The sequence below is a fragment of the Lepidothrix coronata genome, unplaced genomic scaffold (genome assembly GCF_001604755.1).
Source record: "Lepidothrix coronata isolate B3197 unplaced genomic scaffold, Lepidothrix_coronata-1.0 Scaffold3, whole genome shotgun sequence".
In the NCBI taxonomy this organism is placed as follows: domain Eukaryota; kingdom Metazoa; phylum Chordata; class Aves; order Passeriformes; family Pipridae; genus Lepidothrix; species Lepidothrix coronata.
Genome location: NW_016690183.1, coordinates 6,907,740 through 6,924,402, shown reverse-complemented (window position 1 = coordinate 6,924,402; position 16,663 = coordinate 6,907,740). Strand labels below are relative to the sequence as shown.

Below are 16,663 nucleotides of genomic sequence, written 5' to 3'. Positions count from 1 at the left end.
TCAAGAAATCAAGTGCACTGTAAAGGGGGGAAAATAGGCTTTCCATATCCCTTTAAGAAAGAAAATAATTTTGTATACTGACAACAGCAAGGAACACTCAGCCTTCAATCCAGTGCAGAAAAAGTACCAATACTATGTATCAATCACTATTTTGCTCAAAACCAGGAATATCACCAATTATCTCAAACAGCAGCATTGTGGAGAGATCCAGACCATGGAAATAACTGTATCTTTCCTTGTAAATAAACTTTGTTTCTAAACAACACTGGCTTTCAACATTTTTTCTCCCTCGGAAACAGCAGCAGCCAAAACCAAAAAGCAGATTCCCCCGAAAACTTAACATACTTTATTGTACACTTGTGAATGTTTTCCCTTTATTAAAAAGATGTTATTTACAAAAACCAGCACAGAACATTAGCATGTAAATTATTCAGTGTACTGTACGGAGATGTCCAAATCCAAAGTAGATCCCGATTTCTCTTTGTTGACTGCTGTGATGTATCACTGAGAAGCACTTCCTACTGTATGCTACAGAAACAACACCTGACTGCAAATCACATGGCATGACACAAATCAAGCAGACTTCCCATAGGTGTTCTGTACTGACATTGAGTGAAGGAGAAAACATTCTTGAAAATAATTTTTTCTCTTGCTGCAGCAACTGTTTTTGTTAGCATTAAATCTATAGCATCAATTTTGAACAAACCAAGATGGGCGTTTCCTGGCTCTTTCAATGATCCGTTTGCCTTCATCTTTTTCTGAAGGCTTTTCTCCATCATAAAGGACAACAGTCTCTACAGTTGGAGCCTTAAATGGTCCTCCTTCCATTTTGCGCATTTCCATCCGTATCAGATGAGTTTCTGCTTTGACTTTCGCGTAGCAATAGCCACAAAGGATGTGTTTCTGTTTCAAGTTTCCACACTCAGGACAAACATCTATGTTCCTCTGAAACAACAGTGGAAAACAGGAAATTTTATAATTTGAACAGCAGCAACAAAAGAACAGGGAGCAATCACAAACTACTAAAAAATTTAAACGAAATACCAGAGAAGTTCAATTACCATTCAAAAATCTATTCTTCTATATAATTTTTCTGTAATGTGTTGCTGTGTCAAATGCTTACTACTAAAAACAGCCTGTGAAGTCAGTATCTAAGTCATTACGCTTATCGATAATGACTCAATTAGGTGCATAGAAAGCACAGATCTTTTCCACTTACACTATCTGTTCAGCCAAAATTCATTTTGTTGGCTTGCACCTAAAGTCTCACTGTTTATTTAACGACAGACTACTGTCACACAGGATGAATGTACCTCTTCCAAAGGATTTTATGCTTCTTTATTTATAAACAAAGTTCAGAAAGCTTTTTCAGTCAGCACTGACAACTGCGATGATTCTCTAAAACAAGCAAGGTGAAAAATGACTGGTGTAAATATTACTCTGCCCTATTTGCCACCAACAAAATTACTCATGGTGGATATGGTGGCAAGGCAGTGGAAACTTGGTGATTACCTTTACTTTTATAAGCTTGCTGGGATGCCTCCGCCGGCAGCGGTTCACCTCGATGGTGCGCCGTTTCTTGGGCACTGCCATCCACAGGATGCTCTCCAACAGACCCGGTGCTTCAGCGCTACTTTCACTGGCGTCATCTGCTGCTTGTGGAAGAACAGCTGGAGCTTGCACAGCTAGTGCTGGTCCTGAAGGAGAAAGAAAAAGAGGGAGGGGATTGTCCCGCTCTGCTCTGCACTGGTGCAGCCTCACCTTGAATATTGTGTGCAGTTTTGGGCTCCACAATATAGGAAAGATACTAAGCCCTTAGAGAGTGTCCAAAGGAGAGCAACAAAGATGGTGAAGGGCCTTGAGGGGAAGCTGTATGAGGAGCAGCTGAGGTCACTTGGTCTGTTCAGCCTGGAGGAGACTGAGGGGAGACCTCATTGCAGTTTAACAACTTCACTGTGAGGGCAAGAGGAGGGGCAGACATTGATCTCTTCTCTGTGGGGACCAGTGACACGACTATGGGAATGGCCTGAAGTTGTGTCAGGAAAGGTTTAGGTTGGATCTCAGGAAAAGGTTCTTCACCTAGAGGGTGGCTGGGTGCTGTAACAGGCTCTCCAGGGCAGTGGTCACAGCACCAAGCCTGATAGAGTTCAAGAAGTGTTTGGACAATACTCTCAGGCACAGGGTGTGACTCTTGGGCTTGTCCTATGCAGGGCCAGGAGTCGGACTTCATGACCTTTGTGGGTTCCTTCCAACTCAGCATATGCTGTGATTCTGCGAAATTCCTTACAGCCAACCCCATTTTAGCTGGCGGCCGCGGAAACACGACACGATGCTGCGGCCACCCCCGAAGGAAGGCGGTCAGAGCGGCGGCCCCCGCCCCGCGCCCTCACGGATCCCAGGGCCGCGCCCCAGCCGTTCAAAGGTAAACCGAGTCCCGCAGCCCCGAAACCGCCCCCTCACAGAATTGTAGAGATGCAAGTGGTGTCTGGAGATCATCTAGTCCAGCCCCCCAGCCAAGGCAGAGTCACCAAGAGCAGGTGGCACAGGAACGCGTCCCGTTCCTTCAGCGGGCGGAGAACAGGGCGGGACTTACCCCAGGGCAGGCTCTGGCCCCCAAGGCCGCCCGGCAAGAGGCCGCGCTCCAGTCGCCCCCAGCAACGCTGGAGGAGAGCGCGAAGCCGCGGCAGCGGAGAGCGGACTAGCACCAGCACCGCCATGGCCTCGCCGAGCCCTCCGGGAAGGTGCGCCTGTCGCTGAGCCTCCTGGGAAACCGAGTGCCCGCCGCATGCCGCGGCATAGCAGGGACACTGGACGGGAACTCCAAGTCCCAGCATTTCTCTCGCTACCGGGAGGGAGGGGCAGTGGAGGGCCTGGAGGACTCCAACTCCCAGCGCTCCTCACGGCGCGCCTCTCCGCCAACCGCATCCCGGCAGGCTCAGTCACGCGCTGCCACCGCACCAATCAGCGCGCTCGCCGTGCCCTCGCGCAGGGAGCGGGAGCGGCGGCCGCGCGTGCGTCGAGGGAGCCGGCGCGGAGAGCGCAGGGGCTGGTGCCAAGATGGCGGAGCGCGGCTACAGCTTCTCCCTCACCACTTTCAGGTGCCGGCGCAGGGGCGGCTGCAGGCCCAGGGGCAGCGGCGGGCGGGCTGCCGGGCCAGCGGGAGGGCGGCACGCAGCTTGCACGGAGCGGCCTGCTGGCGGCGGCGACGCAGGACCGAGGGGTCGCTTTGCAGAGTCATCGGGCCTGCGGGCGCTGGGGGGCAGCGGGGGCCGGACCCGCACGGGGGCGGCGGGCGTGGGGAGAGCGGCGGGGATCGGGCGGTGCTGCCTTGGCCCGAGGGGGCCATGCAGCTGCAACAGACTCTTGCCGACCTGAGGGGCTGCTGGCACCCCCGGGGGCGGAGGCAGGGGCTGCGGGAGAGTCCCGACTCCCACCGGCTGTCTGTCGCTGACCTCGGGGGCCGCTGCGGGCGCTGCTTGTGTCTGTTCTCGTTGTGGGCCAAGCTAAGATCTGTCTCGGCACTGGCCCTGCAGCGAGTGCTTGGTGAAACGGCTTAGCAGGGTTCTCCCACCCCCCCACTCTTTAGGCTGGGGAGTGATTCTGTGGTTCTGAGCTACCTGGAAATGCGTGATGACAGCTGAGCTGTGGTATCTTGAGAGCTTGCTTCAGAACAGGCTTTGCAGATGCGGGAATGAATGAAGCAGATGAGTTATAAAGTAGTATATTTTTCTTCTTGCTGCACTCTGCAGTTGCTGCTTTCCGTGCACTTCGTGTTGTGCACAGCCTGGATGTGGGATGGTTGCATGCACGGAATGAATATGCTGCTGTTGGAGTGGTGTCTGTTGAGATGTTGCTCTAATACATAGACTTAAGATTAATTCAGAGAAAAGGAAATTACCTTCCATTCATTTTTTGATGAAACTATTAAGCTATCCAGGACTATGTTATACATATAAAAAAGAAAAACTGGCAAAAAAGCAAGAACCTTTATATGCTGCTTGTGGTGAAGTTAGACCCCCTTAACCTCAGAGGAGAGTTGTGCTGTGTAATCGCAGAGTGAGTTGCTAAAGGCTTGTTGCAGTTAAGCAAATGAAGCAGTTCATGACCTAAAATGATGAAAAGACTGTTTTTAATGGATGGAAGCAGCCCAGCATGCTTGCTGTGCTCTAGCAGATTGAATTCTCTATTAGCTTTTGCAAATGGTTTCCTGGAGGAGTTACAAACTTTTTGTATTGTACAGAAGCACTATGTGCTCGGAACTCTTGTTCTGATTTATTAGTATTTTGTAGTGGAGAAGCCAGAATTATTACTTTGTCACCTTTATAACCTGTTTCCTCAGTGTATAAATGACTACAGTGATTGGTTATGGCTTGCTTTGTTCTTTCTGACTCACCTAAGCACCAAGTTACATAATTTTCTATTTTACTTCCACAACTGTTAAAGCAGCAGTGTCTGAAATACAGCCCAGGCACTAGATCCCACTTGCAAAATCACTTGACAAGTGAGTGGCTGTCTCTGTGCTGTCCTTTTCCCTAAGGGTCAAGAATGGACCTCTTGATCCTGCTCCTTATGAGTAAGTTACCATGCCAGCTTTAACTCCTTTATTTCTGTTCTGATGATTCTGCATCCATTACCAGCACATGGATTGTTAAAGAGACATTCAGGAATACCTGGAAATGGAACAGGGGTTGTTTCTGTCTTGTGCTTATCTGTCAAAAAGCATAGCTGTTTTTTGCTGGTACCTTTCAGCAGAGAACATCAGTGTCTTGAAAACTTTTGGACACCACACATATAATGTATATCGTGAGTAGAAACTCATGACACGCTCTGAAGATTTTTCCCTCTGAGTGGAAAACTTTTTTAAAATGGTATAAAATTGGAGAACGGACTCGTCCTCCTTCAACCTGCATCCCAGTCACTGCTTCCTACCTGTGACTCCTTAGCTTTCATGAGGGCTGTAGGTTAATGCTGTGTGAGTATCCCAGTAGCACTGTGCAGCAGTGACTTCTGTGCTGAACCAGTCCAACTCCTTTAGAAGCTCTTACAAGTCTTCAGACCTGTGAGGTTTTGCTGTTTGTTTTTTGTTTTTTTTTTAAATTCTGGTCAGAATATGCTGTTGCCGGATGTAAAGTGGCTTAAAAAAGCAAGTTGGCATCAGATTGTTGTAGGAAAGATTCGAGGGCATTGGAATTATGTTAATCTTTCTTTTGCATCTTCCTTTTTAGTCCTTCTGGAAAGCTTGTTCAGATTGAATATGCTTTGGCTGCAGTAGCTGCAGGAGCTCCATCAGTTGGGATTAAAGGTATGTCCAGAAAATAACTACTTTAGTGAAGGATTTGGGATTCTGACTATCCTTTGAGAGAACTAAATCAGTTTGGATTATGTACTGGGTCCTGTGTATTGGACCTTTCTTTATCTTTCCTTCTGTTACATATTTTGTTACTCTTTCAGTGGATTTTCAAATGTTTTAATAGGTTTAGTGTTTTCTGGGGTTCTTTTCTGGGTGATTCTGTAGACGTTCAGGTGGTAGAGATAGGTGTTTGGTTTGGGGTTTTTTTTGATTGTTCCTATCCTTATATATAGAAATTACACACAAAAAAGTTACTTTGATTACTCAATTATTAATATGTTATTCAGAATCTTTAGAATGGGACTGTGGGAGCTGTATGGTTATTTAAAATGCGAAACAATGGGTTGGGTGGATTCATCAAAGTATCTCTCTGTAACACGATTGTAAACTTGAAGAGTTTTTTTAAAAATAGAGGAAGAAAATTTTTAGTCCGATAAACTTGTTCTGTGTTTCGACTGCTTTCCATAGTTTTAGTTTAATATTTAAAAAAATTTCCTGTTCTTTTCCAGCTGCAAATGGAGTGGTGTTGGCAACTGAGAAGAAGCAGAAATCCATTCTGTATGATGAAAGGAGTGTCCACAAAGTAGAACCAATTACCAAACATATAGGTTTAGTGTACAGTGGAATGGGTCCAGATTACAGGTACGAAAACATCTTGTTTGATCACCACTTAGATCCATTTTCATACAAGAAGTGTAAGAAGCAGGTAGCAATTAGCTGTTTCTAAGTCTTTCTAAGTATATGTTGTAATACCATATTTTATTATAATAAAATGACATTCACTTGAAATTTTCCTTAATATATCTGATACCTTGTCAAATAACCTTTTATGGGAAGAATGAAAGTGGTGTTATTCAACCTTAGTTTCAGTTTAAGTGTTTCAGAGATTACTCAGTTGATAAAGGTAAACCAGCACAGTCTGTTTTCTTACATTAATGTTACGACAGAGGTACAACTCTGTAGCATTGTATTTATTAAGAGTTTTCAGTTCTAGTTAGAATTTCTTTGACATAGTAATTTTGTCTTTGTTTTTAGAGTACTCGTGCACAGAGCTCGGAAGCTGGCCCAACAGTATTACTTGGTTTATCATGAGCCCATTCCAACAGCTCAGCTAGTACAGAGAATTGCTTCTGTGATGCAGGAATACACGCAATCTGGGTATGTGGTGGAATTGCAAAGTTGCTTAGAAAGATGTTTTTTAAAAGTAAGGAGTAACAGCTACCCAATGATTCAAGTTTTTGTGTCAAAGACAGTTAGTTTTTCAGTGGAGAACATGCACAGAAAGTGGGCCAGTTGGAGGAGCGTGGACTGGCACTGGCTGAGAATGAGTCTCCATATCTTGCAAACCAACGTGTCAGACAAGGCAGCATTATTTGGGCTTGTTCTGGTGGTTGACTAGTCATTCCTCATCACAGCTACAGTCTGGTGGGAACCATTCGGGGGAAGGTTAACACATCCAAAATAATTTAGTCACCTTTGCCTTTCACTGAATAATTTATCATTTTGTTTTCCTGTAGTGGTGTTCGTCCTTTTGGTGTGTCACTGCTAATATGTGGCTGGAATGAAGGGCGGCCGTATTTATTTCAGTCGGATCCATCTGTAAGTATCTTACATTTGTAAATTCTGCTGCTTTTATAAAACATGAAATTTCACAGGTGCTTATGAAATACTTTCTGTGATGAGAACAATGCAGAGCTAGAACAAAAGATACCTTAACATAACTTCAGAAGTTAAAATGAGCCATTTCAGTAGGTGCTTGGAGCAAGTCTGGATCATTCTGGACCTAGATGTTCCTGAACTGCTTGAGGGATGGGAGCTGCTTTTCAGGGAGATCACCAACCCTTTTCATGCCTTTCCTAGTTGATTGTGCCAGCAAAAACGGCCTTCTGCAACAGATACCAGAAAAAAAAAAAGTCTGCTTATGCTGCTCAAAACTGAATGGAAGTTAAGTCAAAAGCTGTTGTATTGTGAAACATAATGCACATGCCTTTGTATTTAATGACAGTGGTTAAGTGACTTTATTAGCTAGGTTTGCTCCGCACTTCTGAAAAACTACCCTTTGATGCATGTGAGGTGCAGTGCTTCAGACAAAAAAAACGAGGAGGTCACTGTCATGATCATCAGTGAGCTTCAGAAGTTTGAATTACTGCCTGATTCTCCAACGTAAAAAACAAAATGCAGATGCCTTAAGGCAATTTGATTAAGGCACAGACCTGCTGATAGTCTTCATGCCAGAGAGAATAGAAGTGATGGCTAAATATCCTGTTAGTAGCTAACATAAATCAGATAGCTGATTTGCAACAAGTTTTTTACACTACCTAGTCTTCAAAAAGAAGAGTGGAGTGAACCTCAGTAAGGATCTGACTGTGCACTTTCTCAAAGGCAAACATACTATTTCTGTTTAGGGAATCCCAAATCAAAGCTATGCTAACTACTTACTAGTTCATCTTTCAAAGTAGTGGGAGGATGAAAATAGTTTGGGCCTCATACAAACATTCTGTACATTTTCACAGCATATGTTCCTGTATCAAATTATTCTGAATGTGATCCAAAATTATCTCCCATAGTCTCAGAACATTCAGTATTTTCGTAATTGTTTGCTGTACTTTTTTCCCAAGTAATTGAATACATAGTGTTTGACTAAGTCACACAAAACAGTTCAATAGATTGTTGCTTTTACAGGGAGCTTACTTTGCATGGAAAGCAACAGCAATGGGAAAAAATTATGTCAATGGGAAAACATTCCTTGAGAAAAGGTAATGTATTTGATACTTGTCTAAAAGGATACTGTGTTTTGTTCAGATTCCATGTAAAACAGCCAGATTAAAAAAAAATGCACACTTTTTAGATTATCAGAATAAAGTTTTAAAATACTTAAGATGTGATGCTTCTAGTTTACTTACTTACATATGCACAGGAAGTTTGATTTATTTAAACTCCAACTTTTTTGTTTATGGAGAATTGTATGAGTGCAATAAACATTATATTCAACATAATTTGCAGCAATATTGTTATATATAGTGTCAGTATGAAAAGTACTGTTCTTATTTTGACAAATAATAACTTTGACTCATAATGTTACAGTGCTTACAAATAATATTTGTATGAGAAAGATTTTAGTAGTGTTTGGGTTTTTAGAGACTCCGGGATTAGTAAAATTTGGAAAGGGCTTTGTCCCTTGCTGAAATACATAAATGTCTGTTTACAGATACAATGAAGATTTGGAGCTCGAAGATGCCATTCATACAGCTATTTTAACACTAAAGGTGAGCAAAATATTTAAGAAAGAAGTTTCTTATGTTATGACTTCATTGATATGATCCACTGAACTGTATTTTTTTTAATAGGAGAGCTTTGAAGGGCAAATGACAGAAGACAACATTGAAGTTGGCATCTGTAATGAAGCTGGTTTTAGGAGGCTCACTCCAACTGAGGTTAAAGACTACTTGGCTGCAATAGCCTAGTAGAAACCAAGCAAGACTGTGTGGTTCACACAAAGGTCTTTTTAATTTTGGCTACTTAAATGTTTTTCTTTGCAGTTTTTGCATACTTATTTCTACATGGTTTGTCTGAGAGATTTTTTAAACATCATGGATGCAAATACAACGGTCCTTAATATTGTAATACATTAAATCTTGTTAAAGATAATTCTTTCCCTTGATACACAAAATACTGTACAAAATGTAAAGTTATAGTGACAGCTTGAAAAAGGCTAAAGAATAAAATCGAAGGCCACTGTTTTGGGGGAAAGTGTCTGTGTGTCTTTTTAATCCTAGCTTGTTTATCTGCATAAAGCTTAGATTTCAGTATCTTTATTTTTGAGGAAACAGTTTTTCCCATACAGCCATGATGAATTCATGTTAGACCTTTTAAAGAATTTAAATGTTGAGCGGACAGGATAATTTTTCACTTTGGAATATTGTTTAAATGTTAAGTAATTTCCAGAAATGGTTTTATCTGGTGTAAAAAATCATGTACTTTCACAAAGAGACAGAACAGTCTTCCATTTCAGGTATGAACTGCAATCTACTTGAGGCTCTCTGCTTTTGACCTTCTTCGTCTTTGTGTCACAAGAACTTGTTTTCCATTACTTGAGTTATTTTCGTGGCCCTAGAAATTGCACTTTTTCAACCCTGAAATATTGTTAGAAAAAATAGAAGTAATAACTCTTGCTGAAAACTAAATGCATTTATCACCATCAATAAAAATCAACAGGAGTTACAAAACAGAATGAGAGTACGTAATGTAATGACTTTATCCCTTGAATTGTCCTCAAATATTTTCCAACTTGCAAGATAACTCTAAAGACAGGTGCAGAACTTGGATATTATTTGTGGGGGGTGTATGTATCAATACATTTGTTACATGTATGGAGTTGGTCAGGTCATAAAGAAACACAGAATTTACTACAAAAGAAAGGATAAATATATGGTGGGGGGTTCAGCAGAAATAAACTGGTCTGCAGCCGTTTAAGTTACTGTTTGCAGATTTTATATTTTTTTAAAGCAATCTCATTATTAAAATGTTGATAATGAACTCGGAGTGACAGCTGCATCCCTCTGCTTGTGTGTAAGCCTAAGGGTGGAGGGGAGCTGCCTGGCAGGCTACATGTCATCCAGCCATAACTGATGAAGGGATGAAGGAAATACAAAGTATCAGTTAGTCTGCAGAAAGTAGTGTATAACCTAATTGACCTGTGTTTTCCGGTGTCTCTTCTGATGGTTCATGTTATCATCAGGTAAATAAGAGTTTCTGAAGCATGCCATAAATGAAATTTTATTTCCTAATGTCAGAAATAAAAGCTCTGTCCAAACAGTTCCTCCAGATCACTTTTTGAGTGTTTGGCTCTGAAAACCAGTCCATACTCTGATCCTTATTCTAGAGAAAATTAAACAACTCGGAACTGAAACTGAAGACTTGATATTGCTGCAACTTCAGTTTAAAATATTTATACATAGTCATGTTTTAATGATATATAAATATTCAAAAGGGTTTTCTATATGAAAAAATGTAGATAAGTACTTCAGAAAATGGTTAGCCTGAACTGCAGTAGTTTAATTGTCTCTGCTACTAGAAACAGTTGTTTAGCAAAGAACACCCTATGAAGGGTAGTTGAAACCAAAGCAAGTTTCAAATAAATCATGCTTTCTCACTGCCAAGATGGCAACAGTGGGAGAAACAAACAAAAATCTCTTGAGGTTTGGGGGCTGTGGTTTTGGTTTTTAAAAAAATTGAGCACCTGCCATCTGGAGAATGTTACTAATTTACGGGTGGCAAAGGGAAGGGGAAAAAAACCAGTATCATCCATAGTTTCCTGTGGTTTAATAATTTAAATGTAGTAACTGTTCTGTGCATTGTACAGAAGCTATTGTGTTCTGAATTAGGAAAATACTGTCTGTGAGATACCTGATAATAGGTATAAGTGTTGAGGTGGTGTTTCCCCACTCCCCCCCATCCTGCCAGGACAGGCAATCATTACAACACAGGGCAATTTTAGCACTTCAGTACTTCAGAAGTGTTGCTGAGTTTACTTCATGTTGGACCAATGTTGCAAATGTGTGGCAGCATGAAGCTACTACATTTGTCAGATACTCTGAATGACCACCTCTAGTTGCCAGGTTGCTTCACTGAGTGCTTTTTAGGAATATAAACTGTTTGAATTGATTTATTTTTCAATGGTGGCACATTTTTCTTCTGAGGACAAATAGAAGTGTGCCTTGAAAAACATGAGAATACTATCACTAGGCTCCTCTTACAACAAAAAGCTTCAAAATGGTGAGCAGTTATAACTTTCCTCTGAGAGTACTTTCCCTTTAGAGTGCTTTCCTCAGGCTGTCTCTCTGCAGTATGATATGAGAGCCCCAAGTCATAATTTCCATAGTAATGATTTATTGTTCCTTGCATAAAGTGGGGTCAAGGGGCAATAAAGCAGACAAATACTCTTTGTGAGAAATGACAAATTGCAGGTGAGATTATTTCAGCTAGTCATGAAGTGTGACTGCTTCATTTAGCTTGTTCCTAATCTGAAAGGAGACAGCAATCACTTAAAGCAGGTGATGTTGATTTGTTTGTCCTGCAAGATGGTCTGCTCCAAGGTAGAGCAGTGTGACACCTACGAGAATTGGGATTTATTAACTAGTAGGATCGGGCTCTGAGAACAGTATTATCATTTCATTAAGTTATTACTTTAAGTCACAGAGTCACAGGATGGGTCAGGTTGGAAGGGACCACACCCAGTCCAACCTCCCTGCTCAAGCAGCATCATCCTAGAGCACATGGCACAAGATTGTGTCCAGACAGTTCCCCAGTATCTCCAGTGAGGGAGAGTGTACAACCCCTCTTTTACAGTGCACGGCCACTCACACAGTAAAGTACAGGTGCAGTAAGCCCCTTACAACTTACTTTGTCTTACTATTGCTTTCCAGATCTTGTGAAATCATTTAGGCACTTACTCCCTGCAGGAACCAGCAATCAGAAGGCAAGTCTTTCCCATGCAGGTAGGGAATATTGCTGCATGGAGAGAGGCAAGACCATGGCTATGTCTGCTGCACGAAGGCGGGCAGCAACTTGGGGCAAGCATAGGGGACACTTGCTCACATTTAGCACAGAATCGTTTTGTATGGGCTAGTTTTGTTGTCCAAGCTTCATGGATTCAATGGGCGTGGGTCCAGCGAGCATGGAGCCATGGCTGTTTCTCTGCTGAAGTTGAAAGTCCAAGGCCAAATTGTTTCTGGCCTGTCTGTTCCCACTCTACTCTGCACTGCTGAAGCCTCATCTCGAATATTGTGTGCAGTTTTAGTCACCACAGTATAAGAAAGATATTAAGCTGTTAGCATCCAAAGGACGGTAACTTCCCCCTTCCTTGAGGTCACTTGGTCTGTTCAGCCTGGAGGAGACTGAGGGGAGACCTCAATGCAGTTTAACAACTTCTTTGTGAGGGAAAAAGGAGGGGCAGGCACTGATCTCTTCTCTGTGGGGACCAGTGACAGGACCATGGGAACGGCCTGAAGTTATGTCAGGAAAGGTTTAGGTTAGATATTAGGGAAAGGTTCTTCACCCAGAGGGTGGTTGGGCGCTGGAACAGGCTCCACAGGTAAGTGCTTACAGCACCAAGCCTGACAGAGTTCAAGAAGTGTTTGGACAATACTCTCGGGCACATGGTGTGACTCCTGGGGATGGTCCTGTGCAGGACCAGGAGTTGGACTCGATGATCCTTGTTGGTCCCTTCCAACTCAGCATATTCTGTGACTCAGTGACTGTGTCTGACCTGACATACTGCCCTTGGCCCTTACAGGCTTTTCGGGACAAGCCGCGGGCACCCTGGTGAGCGTGGCCAGGCCGGGCGGGCCGGGCGCGGCGGAGCGAGGCGGGTGGTGCCGTGTCCCCGCCCGGCGGCCCCGGGGGAGGTGCCGGCCGGGCCGAGCAGCCACACGCCACGCCGGCTCGGGGCGAGGGCTGTGGCCGCTGGGCTGTGAGTACGGGCTGCGGGGGCCGGGGAAAGGCGGCGGACCCGGGGGAGGGAGCGGGGCTGGGAGCGCCCGGAGAGGCGAGGCTGGCCCGGGCACATCGCGCCCCGGCAGTGACTGGGGGACGAGGGCCACAGTGGGGACAAGAGCCGGCGTCCGGCGGCGTCCCGCCGCCCGCCCTGCCGGGGCCAGAATGTGGGTGGAGGGCGAGCCTGGAGGGAGCCGGGGCCGCCGGGCCGGAGGCGAGTGCTAAGGGCGCTCTGCCCTCACCGAAGATGGCGCCGCGGCCTCCCCGGTGCTGCGGCCACGTGATGGCGGGGCGGGGGCGGGGAGGGGCGGCCGGTCCTTGCGGTCCCCGCACGGGAAACATCGGTCCCTGAGGGGAAAGGAGGGGGCAAAGCGGAGCCTGCGTGTGAACCTGTGGTTCGTAATGGGGCCACCGTGCAGTTGTGCTGAAAAAGTATTTGGGTTTGTGGGTTTACTCTCACTGCAACCCTTGATGTTCGCTCTGTTTAAGTCTCAGTGTGCCTGGAGTAGGAGTTGTAGCTGCTGTGGGGAAAGGTGCCCAAGTGCTAACCTTGGGGGTTTACTCATTGATTTACACACAAGAATAAGCTTGTAAAAGAAGACTTTGGGGGGGGGGGGGGGAAAGGCTGATTGCTCTGTCTAAAGAGAGTCAGTAGGTCGGGTCGGAAGGCATTGGGCTTCTTGGTCACGCTGGATGTTGACTGGGCCAGTAGCAGCTAATTCTGACTGTGTTTCCACTTGTGCATAGTGCAAGGGTGATTTCCACTCCTTGAAGGCAGGCTCCACTGCTGCACTGGCAGAGCCTGTTGTAAGACCCAGGCCATGTCCTGTTGCTCGTTTATCTTGTCCTTTAACACCAGTTTGCTTCAACGTGCAGGTTAGGTAAGAATTGCAGTGTTTATACTTGTAACTGGGAGTCAAAATTGATTAATTTCACTATTCACTATGGTTATTTACTGCCCGTCATTGTGCTGCTGTTTGCTGTGGCACGAATCCTACATTTTTCAAAGACAGCACGGATTCAGTGAAGCAATTCCTATCATACTTTACTTAAGGGAGGCATACTAAAATAATACAAATGCAAAGGAATAGATTTATCAGATGCAACACAGTACATCTCTTGGTAGAATTAGAAAGCATAGCAATTTCTAGGTTCTCCTGACTCTAGAATTGTGAATCATAGTCTTGTCGCAATGCCGTATAATAGAAACATACAATGGTTAGGGTTAGAAGGGACGTTAAAGGTAATCTAGTTTCCCCCTGCCATGGCAGGGACACCTTCCACTAGACCAGGTTGCTCAAAGCCCCATCAAACCTGGCCTGGAATACTTCCAGACATGGAGCATCCACATCTTCTCTGGGCAACTCGTTCCAGTCTCTGAGGGGCTAATCCACTGAGCTGAACAGTGCAGGTTGGAAGCTGGAGAGGATAGAGCCGTGCTCCCCAGAATTGTAAAGTGCAATGGGCTTCCTCTATGCTGTGTTAAAATACTTGCTGGGAGTCAGACTTCACAGTTTTTATGTGTATCTGTGAGCATGGTGGGTATCTTTTAATTTTAATGATAACTGTGATGAGAGAGAGAGGCATTTACTTATGGCATTAACTGTATTTCTGATTTTGCTCTGGATGGCAGCTTTTGCAAACGAGCTGTAAGAGTTAACATCTAAGTGACTGGTTCAGTGAAGGGCTCCTATGCAGAGAAGGAGGAGGGGGCATTGGAAAGAAACTACAAACCTGGAAGGTGTGTGCGGAGACCTGAATGCTGCTGTTCTTCCTAGATAAGAATTGAGGTTTTCTGAGTCTGTGGGTTGGATGTCCAAAGGTAAAGGAAAGGAATTGAACTCTTTGCTGGGACTTGTGCTGAGGTTCCAGATGCTTGTGCTTTACAATACTGGTAGCTGTTGCATGAAGTCTACCGCAAAGCTTAGGTATATGCTGTTGGAAAGACCTCTTTTCACTGTCTTTATTCTTGGCCATGCAATAACAATCTTCTCTTTTGCTCTCACTTGATAGGAATAATGTTTCCAACATGTCTGCGCAGTCACTGCTTTGTGAAAGAATTGCTGTTGCCAAAGATTTGATCAAGAGAGCAGAAGCCCTTTCCAAGTCCCAGAAAAGGAGAATAGAAGGTGGGGCAAAACTATGTAGCAAACTGAAGGCTGAGCTAAACTTCTTACACAAGGTGGAGGCAGGGAAAGTGGCCATTAAAGAGTCCCATCTGCAGAGTACAAACCTTACCCACCTCCAAGCCATTATTCAGTCAGCAGAGAATCTGGAGGATGTTGTCAGTGTCCTCCATGTCTTTGCTTATGAGGACAGGTTTGGAGACAAACAGACCCTGGTGGTAGATGTTGTTGCAAACGGAGGTCACACATGGGTGAAGGCCATCGGTCGGAAAGCTGAGGCTCTGCATAACATCTGGCTGGGGAGAGGCCAGTATGGTGACAAAAGTGTCATTGAGCAGGCAGAGGACTTCCTACAAGCAAGCCGTCAGCAGCCGGTGGAGTACAGCAATCCCCACATCATCTTTGCCTTCTACAACAGCGTGTCCAGTCCTATGGCAGAGAGACTCAAGGAGATGGGAATATCTGTGAGAGGAGATGTTGTTGCTGTGAACTCACTGGTGGAGCCGTCTGCAGACAGCGAGCACCCTAGTGCCAGTGAATCAGATGAAGAAGGCCCTGAACTCCTGCAGGTGACCAGAGTGGACCGGGAGAATTTAGTGGCCAGCATTGCTTTTCCTACTCAGATCAAAGTAAATGTCTGCAATAGAGTTAACTTGGACATCACTACCTTAATAACCTATGTCTCTGCTCTGAGCTATGGAGGCTGCTACTTTGTCTTCAAAGAAAAAGTACTGACAGAGCAAGCAGCCCAAGAAAGGAGGGAGAGAGTGCTGCCTCAGCTGGAGGAGTTCATGGAGGGAAAAGAGCTCTTTGCCTGCGAATCTGCTGTCAGAGATTTTCAGTCCATCTTGGAAACGCTAGGAGGACCTGGGGAGAAAGAGCGAGCTGCATTGCTTGTTAAAAGGGTTACCGTAGTGCCAGATCAGCCATCTGAGCGTGCCTTAGGACTAGTGGCTAGTTCAAAAATCAACAGCCGTTCTCTAACCATTTTTGGGACAGGAGACACTTTGAAAGCCATCACCATGACCGCAAATAGCGGGTTTGTGAGGGCAGCGGCAAACCAAGGTGTCAGATTCAGCGTTTTTGTCCATCAGCCACGAGCACTGACAGAAAGCAAAGAATCTGCTGCCACACCTTTACCAAAGAGCTGCCCATCTGATAATGGACTATAAGTCATTAAATCAGTTAGTCATGGAAATACTGTAGGTGCTGCAGTGGAGGCTTTTTGAGAAACAGAAGAATCATAGCAATACAGTTTTGGGTGTGTATCAGTGATGACAGTAAATGTAGCAGTGGAAGAACTCCTCGAGGGATTTGCAATATCTTCACTCATTCCTTGGGGGTTTTTTGTTCAGCTGACCATTAATTTATTCACTAAAGTAATAAGATGTCAATGAAAATTGTTAACTGGCTTACAGTGTATTAATTGTGTCCATCCCTATTAAAAAGTTCAGTTAAAGCACAATAACTATTGTACCCTTGTCATTTTTGTCCTCTACGGAGAGGTAAGATCCATCATAGACGAACTTTGGGCTTGACTTCTGTGGAACTTAAATATTTCTTTCACCTATCCTATTTGACTGAAATCTTTGTTGATTCAGAGGTACCTTGCATAGACACCTGTGCCTTTTTGGTATATGATGTTTTATGAAGACGTGACTAGTAGCCATGAATAGAAACCAACTTAAGCCTT

The 16,663-nt window shown here is 44.4% G+C and overlaps 3 protein-coding genes across 5 annotated transcripts; 2 read left to right on the top strand and 1 right to left on the bottom strand.

The window, feature by feature from the left end:
• Positions 1-328: 328 nt before the first annotated feature.
• Positions 329-2,849, bottom strand: MRPL32 (mitochondrial ribosomal protein L32). The gene is made up of 3 exons (XM_017822506.1): positions 2,594-2,849; positions 1,513-1,697; positions 329-945 (listed from the first exon to the last, which is right to left on the bottom strand). The coding sequence occupies exons 1-3, from the start codon at positions 2,832-2,834 to the stop codon at positions 691-693; spliced, it is 681 nt and encodes a 226-aa protein (XP_017677995.1). The 5' UTR covers positions 2,835-2,849; the 3' UTR covers positions 329-690.
• Positions 2,850-2,988: 139 nt separating this feature from the next.
• Positions 2,989-9,883, top strand: PSMA2 (proteasome subunit alpha 2). The gene is made up of 8 exons (XM_017822493.1): positions 2,989-3,098; positions 5,226-5,302; positions 5,860-5,992; positions 6,386-6,508; positions 6,868-6,949; positions 8,033-8,106; positions 8,559-8,616; positions 8,698-9,883. Exons 1-8 carry the CDS (start codon positions 3,058-3,060, stop codon positions 8,812-8,814), a joined length of 705 nt encoding a protein of 234 aa, XP_017677982.1. The 5' UTR covers positions 2,989-3,057; the 3' UTR covers positions 8,815-9,883.
• A 2,847-nt stretch (positions 9,884-12,730) lies between these two features.
• CUNH7orf25 (chromosome unknown C7orf25 homolog) lies at positions 12,731-16,431 on the top strand. 3 transcript variants are annotated; one of them, XM_017823619.1, is made up of 2 exons: positions 12,731-12,821; positions 14,858-16,431. In XM_017823619.1, exon 2 carries the CDS (start codon positions 14,874-14,876, stop codon positions 16,140-16,142), a length of 1,269 nt encoding a protein of 422 aa, XP_017679108.1. In that variant the 5' UTR covers positions 12,731-12,821; positions 14,858-14,873; the 3' UTR covers positions 16,143-16,431. The 3 variants fall into 3 exon arrangements, with proteins under 3 accessions (XP_017679108.1, XP_017679127.1, XP_017679117.1); XM_017823638.1 differs by lacking the exon at positions 12,731-12,821 and adding an exon at positions 13,222-13,239; XM_017823628.1 differs by lacking the exon at positions 12,731-12,821 and adding an exon at positions 14,340-14,585.
• Positions 16,432-16,663: the final 232 nt, after the last annotated feature.

Bases quoted from the DNA above. Each gene is read 5' to 3' on its own strand.
- MRPL32 (XM_017822506.1), bottom strand. From the start codon at position 2,834: ATGCTGGGACTTGGAGTTCCCGTCCAGTGTCCCTGCTATGCCGCGGCA. The intron at 1,698-2,593 runs GTAAGTCCCGCC...TTTCTCCTTCAG, and splicing joins GGGCCAGAGCCTGCCCTGGG to GACCAGCACTAGCTGTGCAA. The intron at 946-1,512 runs GTAATCACCAAG...CTGTTGTTTCAG, and splicing joins GCAAGCTTATAAAAGTAAAG to AGGAACATAGATGTTTGTCC.
- PSMA2 (XM_017822493.1), top strand. From the start codon at position 3,058: ATGGCGGAGCGCGGCTACAGCTTCTCCCTCACCACTTTCAG. The intron at 5,303-5,859 runs GTATGTCCAGAA...GTTCTTTTCCAG, and splicing joins TCCATCAGTTGGGATTAAAG to CTGCAAATGGAGTGGTGTTG. The intron at 8,617-8,697 runs GTGAGCAAAATA...TTTTTTTAATAG, and splicing joins CAGCTATTTTAACACTAAAG to GAGAGCTTTGAAGGGCAAAT.
- CUNH7orf25 (XM_017823619.1), top strand. From the start codon at position 14,874: ATGTCTGCGCAGTCACTGCTTTGTGAAAGAATTGCTGTTGCCAAAGAT.